The 18,885-nt window shown below is 45.5% G+C and overlaps 1 protein-coding gene across 3 annotated transcripts in view; it reads left to right on the top strand.

The window, feature by feature from the left end:
* The window catches only part of LOC140201665 (myelin-associated glycoprotein-like), a 117,408-nt gene that overhangs the window by 96,278 nt on the left and 2,245 nt on the right, over positions 1–18,885 (top strand). The window contains exons 4-8 of one of the 3 annotated variants that reach the window (XM_072266127.1): positions 527–820; positions 10,404–10,685; positions 12,078–12,359; positions 13,124–13,414; positions 16,510–16,606. In XM_072266127.1, the coding sequence (XP_072122228.1) occupies positions 527–820; positions 10,404–10,685; positions 12,078–12,359; positions 13,124–13,414; positions 16,510–16,606 (1,246 nt within the window). The remainder of the gene's footprint in view (positions 1–526; positions 821–10,403; positions 10,686–12,077; positions 12,360–13,123; positions 13,415–16,509; positions 16,607–18,885) is intronic. The other 2 variants (XM_072266128.1, XM_072266129.1) reach the window with 2 other exon arrangements.

Here is an 18,885-nt window from a genome sequence, read left to right as displayed (position 1 = left end):
ACTTATATTCACAGTACTATACTTTTTTGAATTTGCAATTTGTCCTTTTGTTGTCAGTCTTTCTCTGCTTATTTGTAGATTTTTGTAATTCTCTTAGTTTTGTTTTTTTCCTGTAAATGCCTGCAAGAAAATTAATCACAATGTTGTAGAGTTTGGTAGTGGTGTATGGTAACAACCGGTATATATACTTTGTTAATAAATTTAATTTGAAATTTTTGAAATCATCCCCACCATAACCAAGTCCACTTGGCCCATATCTCACTGTCTGGGGAAGGACGGACCCCACTGGATGTATCAGTGACTGTGTGATATTGTGGCTCTCAGTGGAGGACTCTGTTTCCCATTTCCCCTCTCAACAGCTTTCAGAACAGTAACGACCACCACACTGTTCAACTTTCCCTCACACTGTACCCTCATTGTTCAGGGATCATCCTGTAAACATCTTTTCTCTTGTGGAACTGGGGTTTCTATCTGAACTGATGCATCTGGTGATATTGAACTAAAAGGATCCATTTCTCTGTGTTAGATTTCACAGATAAACCCACAATATTCGCTGCTGAACTTGTTGAAGGAAAGTCTGTGAACATAAGCTGCATCTTCAACACCACGTGTGATGGAACTTCAGCCACCTTAACCTGGCTCAGCCCCACTGATGTAGCACCATCAGTCTCAAGCAGCGTAACTCGGTGGCACGACACTCTGACATACACTTCTGTCCTGACCATGACCCCAGCGCTCAAACACCACGGGCAGGGTCTCACCTGCAGAGTCAGATACCCATCTGTTTCATCGGAGCAGACCCTCACACTAACTGTGCAGTGTAAGTACGGGGATCAGTTGTAATACAGGTACAGCAATACTCCGCAGAGTACACAGAAATATTCTGCTGATTTCAGTACAAGGATTACTGAATTATTTATTTAGTGACAAATGTTGCCCTGAATATCCATTAAAAGACAATAAGACTGAAGAGCAGAATTAGGCCATTTGGTCCATCGAATCTGCTCCGTCATTCAGTCATGGCTGAACCATTTTCCCCTCTTCAGCCCCACTCTCCAGTCCCTTCCCATAACCTTTGATGCCATGGCCAATCAAGATCCTATCAATCTCTGCAGTATATACCCCTAATGACCTGGTTTCCAAAGCTGGTAACAAATTCCAGAAATTCACCAACCTCTGGCTGAAGAAATTTCTCTGCCTGCTTGTGTTAAATGGACGCCCCTCTATCCTGAGGTCATGTCCTCTTGTCGTACGCTCCCCCACTATGGGAAACATCCTTTCCAGTTCTACTCTGTCTAGGCTTTTAACATTCAAAAGATTTCAATGAAATGCCCCCTGATCCTTCTAAATTCCAGCAAGCACAGGCCAGAGGCATCAAACATTGTTCGTGTGATAACCCTTTCATTCCTAGGATCATCCTTGTGAACCTTGTCTGAAACCTCTGCAAAGCCAACACATCTTTGCTTTGAGAAGGAGCCCAGAACTGTTCACAATACTCAAGGTGAAGCCTCACCAGTGCCGTATAAAGCCTCAGCATCACATCCCTCCTTTTATATTTTAGACCTCTTGAAATGAATGCTAACATTGCATTTGCCTTCCTCACAACCGACTCAACTTGCAAGTTAACCTTTAGAATGTTCCGCAACAAGGAGTCTCAAATCCCTTTGCATCTCAAATTATTGGAATTTCTCCCCGTTTCCAAAAAAATGTCTGCAGATTTATTTCTCTTCCTAAAGTGCATGTCAATGTCCTTTCCAATATTGTATTTCATATGCCACAATTTTGCCCATTCTTCAGATCTGTCTAGGTTCTTCTGCAGCCTTCCTGTTTCCTCAACACTCCCTGCCCCCCAACAATATTGGTATCCGCTGCAAACCTGGCAACAAAGCCATCTATTCCATCATCTAAATCATTGAGATACAGCATTAAACGGTGGTCCCAACACTGACCACTGTGGAACACCATGAGTCACTGTCAGTCAACCAGGAAAGGACCCTTTTATTCCCACTCTCTGCCTGCTGATAATAAGCCAATGCTCCAACAACGGGCTCTCAACTTGGTAAGCAGCCTCACATGTGGCACATTGTCAAATTCCGTCTGAAAATCCAAATGTACTACATCTACTGCTCCCTTTATCTATCCTACTTATCATCCCCTCAAAGAATTCCAACAGGTTCATCAAGCCAGATTTCCCCCGAAAGCAAGCATGTTGACGTTATATTATCTTGTCCTGTGTCACCAAGTACCCCATAACCTCATCCTTTAAAATTGACTACAACATCTTCCCAACCATGGAGGTCAGGTTAACTGCTCCATAATTTCCTTTCTGCTGCCTCCCTCCTTTCTTAAAGAGTGGAGTGACGTTTGCAATTTTCCAGCCCTCCAGAATCATTCCTTGATTCTGGCATGGTCCCAGATGACTGGAAGATTGTAAAAGTCACTCCACTCTTTACGGGTGGGGGGGAGGCAAAAGAAGGAAATTATAGGCCAGTTAGCCTAATCTCAGTTGAAGGGAAAGTGTTAGAGTCCGTTAATAGGAATGAGGCTTCGAGGTACTTGGAGACTGATGATAAAATAAGTCAAAGTCAACATGATTTCTGTAAAGGGGAATCTTGCCTGACAAATCTGTTAGAGTTCTTTGTGTCACAATGGGGGAGTGCTTGGAACAAGGGTGGACGCAAATGCGAGACACAGACACTGAAGCACAAGGGACAGGACTTGACTAGAGTAGGGACGTGCTAGGATACAAATAGGGAGCAGGGACAAGAACGTAGACTAGGGCTTGGACCCTAAGCCAGAGACTGGACAAGGACCCAGAACCTGGGTGTTGCCTCAGGCTCCGGCCCCAGAACCAGGCATGGACACGACCTGACTGCAGGACTGGAGGCTTGCGTCTTGAGGCTAGAGGCCTGGAGTCAGGCTTGGGGTCTTGAAGGCTAGAGGCTTGGAGACAGGCTTGGGGTCTTGAGGTTTGAGGCTTGGAGTCAGGCTTGTGGTCTTGAGACTTGAGGCTTGGAGACAGGCTTGGGGTCTTGAGGTTTGAGGCTTGGAGATTGGCTTGGGGTCTTGAAGTTTGAGGCTTGGAGACGGGCTTAGGGTCTTGAGTCTTGAAGCTTGGAGACAGGCTTGGGGTCTTCAATTTTGAAGCTTGGAGACAGGCCTGGGGTCTTGATTTTTGAAGCTTGGAGACAGGCTTAGGGTCTTGAGGTCTGCAAGCTTGGGCCTTGGGACCAGAATGTAGGGCCGGGACTCATACACAGAACACTGAACATGAAGAGTTGGATCCCAACACAAGGTGGCGGCAAACGGCCGGACCCACCTACCGAAGACGACGACACAGACACAGTTCGTAACACTAGGTAGCGGCAAATGTCTGGACCTACCTAGCGAAGACGTGGACACAGAGAGATAATTCCACACAACAAAAGACAGTTCCTTATCTTGACCTAACCAGGCTCCGGTCTTGCTCCGGCTGTAAAACTTCAGCGATACATGTGGGGTATACAGGCGGGGCAGGTGAGCAGGCAGAGAGTCAGGCAAGGTATCCAGGCAGACAGTCAGGCAGGTGGCAAGGTGGGGAGGGGGCAGGGTGGAGACAAGGAGGGTAACAGAACAGTCCAGCAGGGAATCCCTGGTTTGCAGAAGTATGTATGTCTCAGCCCCAAAACGAGAATCACGTGCCTACAAAAGAATCTGTGGAAAACCAGAAACCCTGGAATAAGGAACTATGGACCGGACCGTGAACTGGAATACCGACTTCATGGACTGGTCCTGACACTTCGAGGAAAAAAACAAGTAGAGTGGTCAAAGGAGAGGCAGTGGATGTAATTTACTTGTATTTTCAGAAGGTGCGAACAAGATAAAATCCTGTGGCATTACACGAAAGACACTGGCACAGATAGCGGAATGGCTGACAGGCAGGGGCAGTGAGTGGGAATAAAAGGGGCCTTTTCTGGTTGGTAGCACGTAGAGACAGTATTGCGACCGCTGTTCTTCACATTGTTTGATAATGGAATTGATGGATTTGTGGATGATACAAAGATATCGAGAGGTAGGTAGTGCTGAGGAAGCAAGGCAATTGCAGCAGGACTTCTCTCTTTTAATAGAAGCTGCACTCACATCTCTTCCCTCCACCCGTCAACACCTGCCACACTGCTCGTGTCTTTCACGGTGAAGACTGATGCAAAATACTCATTTAGTTCCCTGTCCCCTGTTATTATTTTTCCTGCCTCATTTTCTAATGGTCTTGTACCCATTCTCACCTCTATTTTTCTTTTTATATACTTGAAAATATCTCTTCTATCCACCTTGATATTGGATGCTAGCTTGCTTTCATATTTCATATTTTCCCTCCTAATGATTATTTTAGTTGCTTTCTGTAGGTTTTTTTAAAAGCTTCCCATTCCTCTATCTTCCCACTAATTTTAGCTTTGTTGTATGCCCTCTCTTTAACTTTTAAATTAACTTTGCTTTCCTTGTTGTCCACAGTTGTACTATTTTGCCATTCCAGTATACCTTTGCTTTTGGAATGCATCTATCCTACACATTCCTCATTTTCCCCAGAAACTCTAGCCATTGCTGTTCTGCTGTCATGCATGCCATCATCTCCTTCCATAGAACCATAGAACCATAGAACCATAGACACTACAGCACAGAAACAGGCCTTTTGGCCCTTCTTGGCTGTGCTGAACCATTTTCTGCCTAGTCCCACTGACCTGCACATGGACCATATCCCTCCATACACCTCCCATCCATGCATCTGTCCAATTTATTCTTAAATGTTAAAAAAGAACCCACATTTACCACCTCATCTGGCAGCTTATTCCATACTCCCACCACTCTCTGTGTGAAGAAGCACCACCTAATGTTCCCTTTAAACTTTTCCCCCCTCACCCTTAACCCATGTCCTCTGGTTTTATTCTCCCCTTGCCTCAGTGGAAAAAGCCTGCTTGCATTCACTTTGTCTATACCCATCATAATTTTATATACCTCTATCAAATCTCCCCTCATTCTTCTACGCTCCAGAGAATAAAGTCCTAACCTATTCAACCTTTCTCTGTAACTGAGTTTCTCAAGTCCTGGCAACATCCTTGTAAACCTTCTCTGCACTCTTTCAACCTTATTTATATCCTTCCTGTAATTTGGTGACCAAAACTGAACACAATACTCCAGATTCGGCCTCACCAATGCCTTATACAACCTCATCATAACATTCCAGCTCTTATACTCAATACTTTGATTAATAAAGGCCAATGTACCAAAAGCTCTCTTTACGACCCTATCTACTTGTGACGCCACTTTTAGGGAATTTTGTATCTGTATTCCCAGATCCCTCTGTTCCACTGCACTCCTCAGTGCCTTACTATTAACCCTGTATGTTCTACCTTGGTTTGTCCTTCCAACATGCAATACCTCACACTTGTCTGTATTAAACTCCATCTGCCATTTGTCAGCCCATTTTTCCAGCTGGTCCAAGTCCCTCTGCAGGCTCTGAAAACCTTCCTCACTGTCTACTACACCTCCAACCTTTGTATCATCAGCAAATTTGCTGATCCAATTTACCACATTATCATCCAGATCATTGATATAAATGACAAATAACAATGGACCCAGCACTGATCCCTGTGGCACACCACTAGTCACAGGCCTCCAGTCGGAGAAGCAATTCTCTACTACCACTCTTTGGCTTCTTCCGTTGAGCCAATGTCTAATCCAATTTACCACCTCTCCATGTATACCTAGCGACTGAATTTTCCTAACTAACCTCCCATGCGGGACCTTGTCAAAGGCCTTACTGAAGTCCATGTAGACAATATCCACTGCCTTTCCTTCATCCACTTTCCTGGTAACCTCCTCGAAAAACTCCAGTAGATTGGTCAAACATGACCTACCACGCACAAAGCCATGTTGAGTCTCCCTAATAAGTCCCTATCTATCCAAATGCTTGTAGATTCTGTCCTTAGTACTCCCTCCAATAATTTACCCACTACCGACGTCAAATTTACCGGCCTATAATTTTCTGGATTACTTTTTGATCCTTTTTTAAACAATGGAACAACATGAGCTACACTCCAATCCCCCGGCACCTCATCCGTCAACACCGACATTTTAAATATATCAGGGTCCTTGCAGTTTCTTAACTCATCACTCAAGGTTTCACCATCTTCTGATCCTATGTCACATTTTTCTAAAGATTTGATACCATCTTTACCAGCAGAGTCACACCATCCCCTCTGCCCACCTTCAATGTGTAACCTTGATCATTCAGTTCCTGACTACAGATATCCTTCAGCAAAGATTTACTGATGGCCACACCATCATACCTGAGAATCTGTAAAAGTGCAAACAGATCATCCACTTTATTTCTTAGAATCCATGCATTGAGATATAACACTTTGAGTACAGTATTTGTTACTCTTTTTGACTCTGCATCTCTAATCACTGATACTCACCCTGCTGGCTGCAATTTCGTCTCCTCATCTGCCTGCCCCTCTTGACAGTTTGACTGCATGCTGTCTTTGCTTTTTTTTGTTATGCCATCAGACCTATCCTCAGTCCTGTCTCTCTGGTTCCCATCCCCCTGCTAAATTAGTTTAAACCTTCCCCAACAGCGATAACAAACTGCCTGCAAGAATATTAGTCCCCCTCGGGTTCCTTTTCTGCAGGTCATGCCTCCCCCAGACCGATGATCCAAGAACCTGAAGCCCTGCCCCCTGCATTAACTTCTCAACCGCACATTTATCTGCTGAAACATCCTGTTTTTACCCTCACTGGCAGGTAGCACAGGTTCAATTCAGAAATTACTACCCTGGGAAGTCCACATTCTCAGCTTTTTGCCTAGCTCTCTAAATTCTCTCTTCAGGGCCTCTTTGCAGTTCCTTCCTATGTCATTCCTCTTCCAAAATGCTGTGGATGCAAACTGAGATGTCCCTGATCATGGCACCTGGGAGGCAACAAACCATCAAGTGTCCTGTTCACATCCACAGAATCCCCTATCTGTTCCCCTGACTATTGATTCCCCTATCACTACCGCTCCTTTCTACTCCCTCCTTCCCTTCTGCACCATGGACCCATGCTCAGTGCCAGTAAACCTGGTCTCCATAGCATTCCTCTGGGAGGTCATTCCCTACAACAGTATCCAAAACGGTATACTTATTACCGAGAGGAATGGACACAGGGATGCTCTGCACTAACTGTCTTTTCACATTTCCATGTCTCCTGACAGTCACTGAACTACTCTCCTCCTGCAACCTAGGGGTAACCAGTTCCCTGTAACTCCAATTGATTATCTGCTCACTCTCCCGTACAAGCAGAATGTCATCCAGCTGCTGCTCAGATCCTTAACATGGTCTTCAAGGAGCTTCATCTGGATGCACTTCATGCAAATGTAGTTCCCTGGATCTCCCATGACTGCAACATTCGGCATGAAGAACATACTATGGCCATTTAATCTACATTAAGTACCCCTGGCACAGTCAGAAAAAGGGGAAACTCACCAAGAGCCAACGTCTCTTCCGAGCGGAAGCCTCCTTTGAGCCAAAGCCTGTCACTCACACTCTCACTACTGGCCCACTCCCAATAATGGCCGCTCCTCTCGTCACTTCTGTGCATTTATTTACTCCACTCTGCGCTGCTCCTGGCGCTGATTGGGACGCCGGAATTTTACAGAACGCTCACGAATCTCTCCTTTTAAACGAACATCTCCGATCTGCCATAAACCTTCTCGCTGTATGCTGCTCCTGCCGAGGATTGGGCCGCCGGCATGACAGATGCTGAGGGCCGCTGGGCTCTAAGCCTACCGTGCCTTCTGAAATAATCTCAGTAGCGGCCGTCAGCATCGTCCTCCAGATACTGTGCAGCTTTAGCAAAACATCTTCCTTCACCTCTCGACCTTGGGGCAGGGCTTGTTCCCCGCTCACTACCACCACCCTGTACTACGGCGCTGCTCAGCAGCCCGCAGGGCGCATGCTCAGGAAATGCCGCCGCAACTGCGGGCTCGTGTATGGAAGGACTATCCTCCGGCTGTGGGGAGACATACTCGGAGCACCCGGCCTTAACCGTAGGGTAAATCCATCCCTTCGTGTGACCCCTGGTCTCCTTCAGATCACAAATAAGCAGAGGTACGCTGACCTCTATTTCGGATGTCTCCACAGCCTCAGGCACCAGTAACCGCTTCCCGGCGCTTACTGGATCTCGGATGCCTTGCGCCCTCCGGTTTGGGTTCAGCAGGAACTGTCCGCCCCTTCGCAGGGAGAGAAGCCTCGGGATGTTTCTTGTTTCTCCCTGCATTCTTAACTGAACCCCCCCCCCCCCCGGCAATTTTCATCAGTGCCGCGCCCATCACCGACTTCCATCGCCACAGGCACGGGGAGAAGGGGGAGGGGGCGACAGGTGGAGCAGAAGGAGGGGTGCAGCGGCGTCAGCTTTGCCATCCTGATGGAGTTAACAGCCTGGCCGTTACGAACATGTCCAAACTATTTGCATCGCGGGCGGCTGGTAGCCATGGAATCATGTAATATTACCCCTGAAACTGCACCTGAAAGCTTCCCTCGACATCCCACCCTGCTCCAGCTGCAGAAGCAGACGGCGTGGAAAGGAGAAAATGTGGTTAAATGCCCGCGGAGGTGCCGTGCCGCAATGGAGTTATATTTGACTGCATGTCACCCAGAGAGCGCTGGCGGGGAGGAGGGCTGCATCAGCGGTATGGCGGTGGACGTCGCAAAATACAACCATCTGCGAGGGGACCAAGACGGGCTCCCCCGTCATGTAAACCCTCCCCTCCTTTAACCCTCTACTCGGAGCCAGAAAATGTCTCTCGCAGACCGCAGATAGAAAATTTCTCAGACGCAACAACACATTCACGACCCCCAACAATCTCAGCTATGACATTTAAAACTTCATTCCTACTGCCTGAAGTCAGTACAGTACAATACAGCATTTTTCAGGGCCATTGATTTGAAAGGGAGACCCACTTCGCGAGATGCAACGCCAGAGCCCGCAGTCTCCGCGCAATGCCGACATCTTAGAGCTACCCGACTCAGTTCAAAATTCTACAGCACGGCTGGAATTAAACAGAGCTGTAAACCCAGCGGGGCGCCAGCAAATAATCTCTCAAAAAGTAACAGTTCAGAGAGGAGAGGGAAAAAGGGAGTCATCGGTGGATGGACTGGAATGTCGGTCTGGTAGAAAAACCTCAGCGCCATCCGTGCTGCCGCAAAATCAAATGAGTCTCCCAGGTCAGTCCGCTCTTCTTCCAGCCGCTTCCCAATCACCCTGAGCGAGGCAATTTAAACGGGAGGGGTTTTCGCTCTTTCAAAACAGAATTAATCCATTCTCGCTCCCGACAAAGTTGAAGACTCGAACCTTAGCAATCCATCAGCCGCAGCCACTGCTCAGCGCACGAGCAACACCGACGGAAAACTTCAAAAACCGGGCCCCTGCAAGAAAGAAATCTCTCTAGTCCACTGTCAAAATGACACTACACACCCCCAAAATCTTCTGGAGGTCTCTAAACCCGTCCGTTTAGGATCTTGCCGCTACAGGAGCGAGAGCTTCGATGGTGTGACCCTCCCTCAGTATCGCCACTGCCATAGTGTGACTCTTCCTCAGTGTCGCCCCTCCCTCAGTACCGCACCTCCGATACTGCGGCGCTCCCTCGGTGTGACAACAATCCATTGATGAATCTCAGCACTGCATCTTTGCCCACATCACTCCCTCAGCATTGTCTCTCCGATACCGCACTGTCCCTCGTTTCTGCCCTTCAGACTGGACAACATTTTCTCCGTGATCATTGCAGAGCTTTCCTTTGCTGTGTGCTTGTGACGAAGAATTTGGACCATGGACCAGATGACCTAGGAGCAGAATTAGGTCACTCTGCCCATCGACTCTGCTACACAAATTCCATCATGTTATCCCCCTCAACCCCATTCTCTGATCTTCCCTGTAATGTTTGACGCCCTAAGCAAGAACCTATCAACTTCCGTTTTAAATATATCCAAATGACTTGGCCTCCACAGCCGTCTGTGGCAATGAATTCCACAGATTCACCACCCTCTGGCTCAAGAAATGCCTTCTCATCTCTATTCTACCCCATCTCTATTCTATGTGGACATCCCTCCATTCAGAGGTTGGACCTCGACCTACAACACTATAGGAAACATTATCTCCACATCCTCCCGGTATAGGCTTTCGATGTTTGATACCTTGTAAACTCCAATGAGTATCGGCCCAGAGCCATCAAACGCTCCTCATACGTGCAAGTCCACAAAGAACTGCCTCCAACTCACTCCGTGATCTCTTGTTCCGCAGTCGTGTCCCAACAGGCCCCGCGCACTTTTAAAACTGATGTATGATCTTTTATTGCCTCGAAACTATTGCACTGTTAGCCATCTGCTTGTCTTTAGACGCCCCACAGAATCTCTCAATCACTTCTACCAACAACGTGAACAATTCCTGGTTGAATATGAGGGAAGGGATTCCTACATCGATCCTCTGCTCCGTCCAGAGTTTCCCAGCATCGAACCTGAGGTGGAGACGTCTCGGGGTCACACTGAACACAACAAGTTCCAGTAACAATCTGTGGCTGGTGTTTCCTCAGGTGACACCCCAGCAGGCCGGAGACTATCAGTGTGTGGCAGAGAATAAACACGGGACAGCGGAGGGGGTAATAACCCTCACTGTGGAATGTGAGTGTGTGGACACAACCCAACAGTTCTCTCTAAATCTATTTATCTATTTATTGAGATACACGCTGAATAGCCCCTTCCAGGTCATTGAGCCACACCACCCCGCAGTCCCCTAGTTTAATCCTAGTATAATCATGAGACAATTTACAATGAGCAATTAACCTACTGAGCGGGTCGTTGCTGTAGTGGCGTCACAACTGGTCCCGAGTGTGAATCCGGCCAGGTCCTTGCACGCTTTCCATCCGTCCGTGTTGGTTTGAGCATCGAGCTGGCAACTCGACCTCGTACAAAATAGACTCATGCTACAAAAATGACAAAGAGTGCTGTCTGATGCGCCACAAGGCATAAGAAAGCCCAACAACAGCAAAAATTAACTTTCTAGTCGGTACGTCTTTGGACTGTGGGAGGAAACCGGAGCACCCGGAAGAAACCCACGTGGTTACGGGGAGAACGTACAAACTCTTTAGAGGCAGCGGCAGGAATTGGTCCCAGGTTCACTGTATCGTAAAGCGTTGTGCTATCCAATACGCTACTGTCCCGCCCAAACACAGATGTATCATTGCACAAGGGAGGCGCTGGTATTCACCAGCTCCAGACTCCTGTGATTACACAAGGAAATGTGATGCATACACACACGTGATTATAAACCCACATAGATCAAACACGTGCAAGTACACACTCAATTTACAGATGTATCTCTGAGATGCAGGCGTGTTATCAGACATAGATTTACACTCACACGTTCCCCTCACCCTCTCTCTTTGTTCTGTTTCTTTCACTCCCCCCACATTAACCATTTTCCCCTCGACCCTCAGTTATTGTCCACACAACCACCCCCTCCTCCAGCACACTCCCTTACTTCCCTCCCACTCACTCTTCCCTCCAGCTCAATCCCTCAGTGAACACACCCACACACACACACACATTGCCCTTACTGGGGGATGGATTAATCCTACATGCATTGCCTGCTCTGGCCAAATATTAGGTGGGATATAGATCAGTCGCAGATCGGGGCAGAGAAGCGCAGATGGAGATTAATTGAAGCAAGTGCGAGGTGTTGCAGTTTGGAAGATGAGGTACAAAGCGATAGGAACAGTTAATGGCAGGACACTTAACAATGTTGATGATAAGAGGAATCTGGAGATCTGAGTTCATGGCTCCCAACAGTTTGATGGGGTGGTAAAGAAGGCGTAAGGCAAGTTTGCTTTCATGAGTTTCGGAGTTGCAAAGTTACGTTAGAGCTGAATAAATTTTTGGTTAGACCCCATGTGAAGTATTGCATTCAGTTCTGTTCACCGCATTGTGGGAAGGGTGTAGGAGCTTTGGATAGGGTGAAGAACCTTGTTCTACACCATGTGTTCTCATACTTAACTCTTTATTTGTTTTTATTAGATGCCCCACGGAATATCTTAATCACTTCTCCCAGCAACGTGAACAATTCCTGGGTGAATATAAAGAAAGGGATTCCAACATCGATCCTCTGCTCTGCCCAGAGTTTCCCAGTGTCTAATCTAACATGGAGACATCACGGTGTCATACTGAACACAACAAGTTCCAGCAACCAACTGTGGCTGGAGTTTCCTCAGGTGACACCCCAGCAGGCTGGAGTCTATCAGTGCGTGGCGGAGAATAAACACGGGACAGCGGAGAGGGCCATCACCCTCAGTGTGGAGTGTAAGTGGATGCATTGCAACATCTCTAAGTACAAATGCAAAGTCAGTGGACTATTTATCCTTCGATACATAATACACACTCAGTGACCACTTTATTTAGTACCTGTACACCTGTTCGTTAATGCAAATATCTAATCAGTGAATCATGTGGCGGCAACTCAATGCATAAAAGCATGCAGACATTGTTAAGATATTCCGTTGTCGTTCAGACCAAATATTGGAATGGGGAAGAAATATGATCAAAGTGACTTTAACCATTTTCTGCAGGCATACTTAGGAAATCCATAGAACAGTAACTGTTAACTGTAAACAAACGGTGGAAATGCGGATATGAATAACTCTTAATAAATAATGAGCATGAAGTAACAGTATAAAGAGTCTTTAAATGAGTGCAGCTATCCCCTTTTGTTCAAGAGACAGATGATTTCAGAAAATGCTGATCTTGTGGAATGTTTACACAAAATAGTCTTTAGAGTTTACAGAGAATGGTGTGAAAAATGGATGGAAAAAATCATTGACTGGCAGTTCTGTAGGTGAAAGCAGTTTGTTAAGGAGAGAGGTCAGAGCAGAATAGCCACACTGGTTCAATCTGACAGGAAGGCGACAGTAACTCAAAAAATCACACGTTACAGCAGTGATATGCAGTAGAGCATCTCTGAATGCGTAGGAGGGGGTGTCCAACAGAGGACAGCTAAGGCTTCAAAATAACACTGTACCATTACAATACAGCAGTGCTACCAACATCTCCTGCCTGTTTCTTCACAGATAAGCCTGAGATTTCGCCGGACTCAGGATGCACTTCGACCCCCAAGGTCGTTTCTTGTGTGTGTGCAGCCAGAATGAACCCACTCGGAGAGCTCACCTGGCACCTCCCCCTCGTTAACCTCAGCGGGAACCAGACGCACGGTCGTTTCCAGACGTGGCAGGTGGAAGATGGGCAACTGGTGACTGGCTTGCTGACCTTGGGTGTGGGCGAGGGAGAGGATGTGACTGCCTTCTGTACAGTCCGAAACCGGCATGGAGAGGCCATGCTTGCGATGTCCCTGTGGATGAAAGGTGAGGATATCTATGAGAAGTATTCTCCATTCAGCAGAGTGCAGCCCTTACCGCAGCAATTCCCTCCATCCTCCACTTGAGCTCCATCTGAGCAAAGTCTGCTTTCCTTTCCGGTGGGATGGAGCCAGAAGGGAGTTTATACCAGCGTCCCAATCCCATTAATGGTCATCGTCGCATTGCTAGTCATGGGATCGTGCTATGTACAGACTGCTGCCCTGCTTCCCTTGGGACCAGATCACAAGCTAAGGAGCACATTGGGATGGTGAGATGGGAATCACACTCTCCACTCTCCTTTAAGACCCCACTGCCTTTATCTAAGGATTTAGCTATTTCTCACAATATGTGAAGGACAAAGCCCAAGCAAAATCAGGAAGGAACACGTGGGACCAGATGACAACCATACATCACAAGCTGAGGATCACATTGGGATGGTGAAATGTGCAGAAGTGATGGGAATCACACTCTCCACTCTCCTTTAAGATTACCTTTATCCACTGCATTTATCCAAGGATTTATCCATTTCCCTCAATGTGCTGAGGACAAGGTCCAAGTAAACTCCAGAAGGAACACATGGATCTCTCTCTCCCACAATATGTTGGCAATGAAAAGCTAAATATCCTGGATATTACATTAGAATCAGAATCAGGTCCAATATCCCAGGCACGTGCCGCCAAATGTGTTGTTTTGTGGCAGGACTACATGGCAACATACAATACAATATCTATAAATAACAGTAAGAAAAATATATATACAGTGCCTAGAAAAAGTATTCACCCCCTTGGAAGTTTTCATGTTTTAATGGTTCTACAACACTGAATCACAGCAGATTTAATCTGGCTTTTTTTGACACTGATCAACAGAAAAAGACTCTTTCATGGAAAAGTGCAACTGAGTCTCTACAAAGTGATAAGTATTCACCCTCTTCAGTCAGTATTTAGTAGGTGCACCTTTGGCAGCAATTGCGGCCTTGAGTCTGTGTGATTAGGTCTCTTTCAGCATTGCACATCTGGACATTGCAATTTTTCCCTATTTTTCTTCACAAAACTGCTCCAGCTCTGTCAGACTTCGGGGGATCACGATTGTACCGCCTCAGTACAGCCACAAATTCTCAATTGGATTGAGGTCTCTTCTCTGACTTGGCCACTGCAGGACATGAACATTGTTGTTTTTAGGCCAGTCCTGTGTAGCTTGGCTTTATGCTTGGGGACATTGTCCTGCTGGAAACCAAATTTTCTTCCCAGTCCCAGCTCTCTAGCAGACTGCATCAGGTTTACTAACAGGATTTCCTTGTATTTTGCTGCATTCATTTTACCCTCTACCTTCCAAGCCTACCAGGGCCTGCTGCAGTGAAGCATCCCCACAGCATGATGCAGTCACCGCCATGTTTCACTGTAGGGATGGTGTGTTTTGATGATGTGCAGTATCTGACTTAGACTAAACATAGCGTTGATTCTGATGGACAAAATGTTCAATTTTCATTTCATTAGAACATAGAACCTTCTTCTACCTGACTTCAGAGTTTCCCACATACCTTTTAACAAATTCTAGCTTTTGTTTGTCCCGCTCCCATAAGCTGCAACTGGTGACGTACCCGGGCAACAGTTGTTGTATACGCAATCTCTCCTATCTCAGCCACTGAAGCTTGTAACTCCTCCAGGGTAGTCATAGGTCTCTTGGTGGCCTCCCTCACTACTCTTTCTCTTGCATGCTTATTCACTTTTTCAGGACAGACTGCACTAGGCAGATTTACAGCTGTGCCATGTTATTTCAATTTCTTGATAATTGACTTAACTGTTCTCCAAGGGATAGTCAGTGATTTGGAAATTTTATTGTATCCTACTCCTGACTTGTACTTTTCAATAAACTTTTCAGGGAGTTGCTTGGGGTATTCTTTTGACTGCATGGTGTAGCTTTGACAGCGAATTGTCAGGATGGAGCTCCCAGGACTGGACACCATCTATTCCAGCAGACTCAGGAGGAAAGCATTCAGCTTAACCAGAGACACCACACACCCCGGCCACTCCCTCTTTAACCCTCTGCCGTCCAGCAAAAGGTTCAGGACACTAAAAGCCAGAACAAATAGACTGAGGAACAGCTTCTATCCCAGAGCTGTGGCATCCATTACACCACCGCCACAGAACAATGACTGAAACTGTCAGCACACACATGCACACACAGGACTCCAATACCTGCACTAACAGCACTTTGTGCATCACTGTGATATTCTGGTGCTGCTGCAGCTTATTTTCTGCTACTTATCTATTTAATACTGTTTTTCTATTACTGCCTTGTTTTTTATCTGCCACTTTATTTAATTGCCTGAGAGGAAACCAAACAGAGTTTCATTGTACCTATGTATAATGACAATAAAAATCATTCATTTCAATTCAATTTTTGCCAGCACCCTGACTCACAAGCAGCTGGACATTCCTAGTACAGATGTATTTTTACCACAATCAATTAAAGCACCTTGACCGTACACAGGTCTCCAAAAACAAATCTCCATTTAACTAATGATGTGACTTCTAAAACCAATTGGCTGCACAGTCATGGTTTGGTGTGCCGTGTTAAAGAAGGGTGAATACTCATGTGATCAATTATTTTCTGTTTTGAATTTGTAATATGTTCAGATCATTTTGCAGAGATTTGTTTTCACTTTGACATGAAAGAGTCTTTTTATTGATTAGTGTCAAAAAAGCCAAATTAAATCTACAGTGATTTAGTGTTGTAAAACAAAACATGAATACTTTTTTATTGGCTTTATATATATTTTGAGAAATTAAATTCAATTAAATAAGTTGTGCAAAGAAAGCAAAAAAAGTGAAAAGAATTGTGAGACAGTGGCAATGAGGATGAAGCTTTCCTCACACGTGAGTGTGTATCTTCAGGATCTTGTACTTAATAACAATGTCATTTTGAGGCTTCAACTTTTGAGGATGACTCAGGTACTGAAGAGGCAGGTGAACATGATGGTGCTGTGTTTGCAACTTTTTGCTGCTTTTTCCAATCCTGGGCAGTGGCCGGTCCATAAATGAGAAAGGGGTTGACTTGTACAGTGGACTATTCTGAAGCCGTCCTGTTGGTTGATGTTACAGGTGGCGTCTCTGCTGTTTGGTTCACAGTTTTACTCACGAGCAGTGTCATTCTCAGTATGCTACTGGCTGGTTTCTTCATCTACAAGTACATCCGGAAGTAAGTCCAGATGAACATTCAAGTTCAGTTTTATTGTCATTTCAATTGTATACCTTTATACCATCAAATGAAACAAAATTCCCTGGACCAGGGTATACAACACAGTGCATATAGCACACACAGCATATGAAACAATATTACCACAAATAAGTTATCAAATAATAAAATATATTCTATAAGATTGACATCGATATTAAGGTGCATTTACGACACTTCATATGTGATGAGACCTGGGTGGTGGCAGGGAGTTCAGTAGTGGGGAAGAAGCTGTTTCCCATCCTAACAGTCCTTCTCATAATGCTATGGTTCCTCCTGCTTGGTGGTGGGGGTTGGAGGGGGCAAAGATGGTCAAAGAGATTGTGGGATGGATGGGCGGGGGTTCCTTGACGATCCTAAGGGTCCTGGTAAACATCTTGGATGGGTGGAAGAGATACCCCGATGATCATCTCAGCAGCCCTTGTAATCCTTTGTCGGGTCTTGTGATCAGATGCTTTTCAATTGCTGTATCAGACAGTGATGCAGCTGGACTGGATACTCTCAATGGCACTCCTGTTAAAAATATGTTAGAATAAAGGGAGGAGGTAGCCTCGCACATCTTAATCTCTTTAGGAAATGGAGACATGTTGTGCTTTCTTGACTAAAGAGATGGTGTTTCCGGCCCAGGTGAAATTACAGGTGAATAATGTTCAGCTTCTTTTCAAATCCTACCTCATGCTGTCTGCCTGTGTGTGACTGCTTCGATCGGGTCTGCATCTCTTCCTGTCCCTGTCTCCTCTACTGACTAGAAGCCAACAAACATTCACATTCATTGTTGCATCCTAAACACTGGTGGTATACAGTGCTTATAAAAGTATTTCCCCTGCTTGGAAGTTTTCATGTTTTATTGAATTACAGTAGGTTTAATTTGGCTTTTGTTTTTGATACTGATCAACAGAAAGACTCTTACATATCAAAGCGAAAACAGACCTCTACTAAGTGATCTAAATTAATTCCAAATATAAAACACAAAATAACTGATTGCATAAGTATTCACCCCCTTCAAAACAGTATTTAGTAGATGCACCTTTGGCAGCAATTACAGCCTTGAGTCTGTGTGAATAGGTCTCTTTCAGCTTTGCACATCTGGACACTGCAATTTTCCCCCAATCTTCTTTAAAAACTGTTCTGTCTCTGTCAGATTGTATGGGGATTGTGAGTGAACTTCCCTTTTCTCATCCAGCCTCTCCAGTCCAGTCCACTCCATCCAAACTCTCAAGTGGATTGAGGTCTGAACTTGACTTGGCCACTCCAAGACATTAGATTTGTTGCTTTTAAGCCATTCCTGTGTAGCTTTGGCTTTATGCTCGGGGTCATTGTCTTGCTGGAAAACAAATCTTCTCCCAAGTCCCAGTTCTCTGGGAAATCAGGATTTCCCTGTATTTTGCTGCATTCATTTTACACTCTACCTTCATAAGCCTTGCAGGGCTTGCTGCAGTGAAACATCCCCTCAGCATGTTGCAGCCACCACCATGCTTCATTGTAGGGATGGTGCTTTTTGATGTGCGGTTTTTGGCTTATGCCAAACATCGCGTTTAGACTAATGGTCAACAAGTTCACTTTTGGTTTCAATGTACCATAGAACCTTCTTCCAGCTGACTTCAGAGACTCCCACATGCCTTCCTGTCAACTTGAGCCAAGATTTCATATGAGCTTTTCTCAACAGTAGCTTTCTCTTTGCCACTTGCTACTAAAGTTACGACTCGTGAAGCACCCGGGTAACAGTTGTATGCGCAGTCTCTTCTGTCTCAGCCACTGAAGCTTGCAACTCCTCCAAAGTTGTCATAGGTCTCTTGGTATCCTTCCTCACTAGTCCCCTTCTTGCACAGTCACACAGTTGATTTACAGCTGTGCCATATCCTTTTCATTTATTGATGATTAACTTAAATGTTCTCCAAAGGATATTCAGTCACGTAGAAATTTTCTTTTATCCATCTCCGGACTTGTGCTTTTCAATAACCTTGTCACAAGTTGCTTGGAGTGTTCTTTTGCCTTCATGGTGTAGCTTTTGCCAGGATACTGACTCATCAGCAGTTGGACCTTCCAGATACAGGTGTATTTTTACTACAATCAATTGAAACACCTTGACTGCACACAGGTTTTCAAAAGCAGATCTTCATTTAACAACTTATCTGACTGCTAAAACCAATTGGTGGCACTAGTGATGATTTGGTGGTTATCTTAAAGGGGGGGGGGGTGAATATTTATGCAATCAGTTATTTCGTGTTTCATATTTGTAATTT

The sequence above is a fragment of the Mobula birostris genome, chromosome 8 (genome assembly GCF_030028105.1).
Source record: "Mobula birostris isolate sMobBir1 chromosome 8, sMobBir1.hap1, whole genome shotgun sequence".
Classification (NCBI taxonomy): domain Eukaryota; kingdom Metazoa; phylum Chordata; class Chondrichthyes; order Myliobatiformes; family Myliobatidae; genus Mobula; species Mobula birostris.
This window is presented reverse-complemented; position numbering and strand designations above follow the sequence as displayed.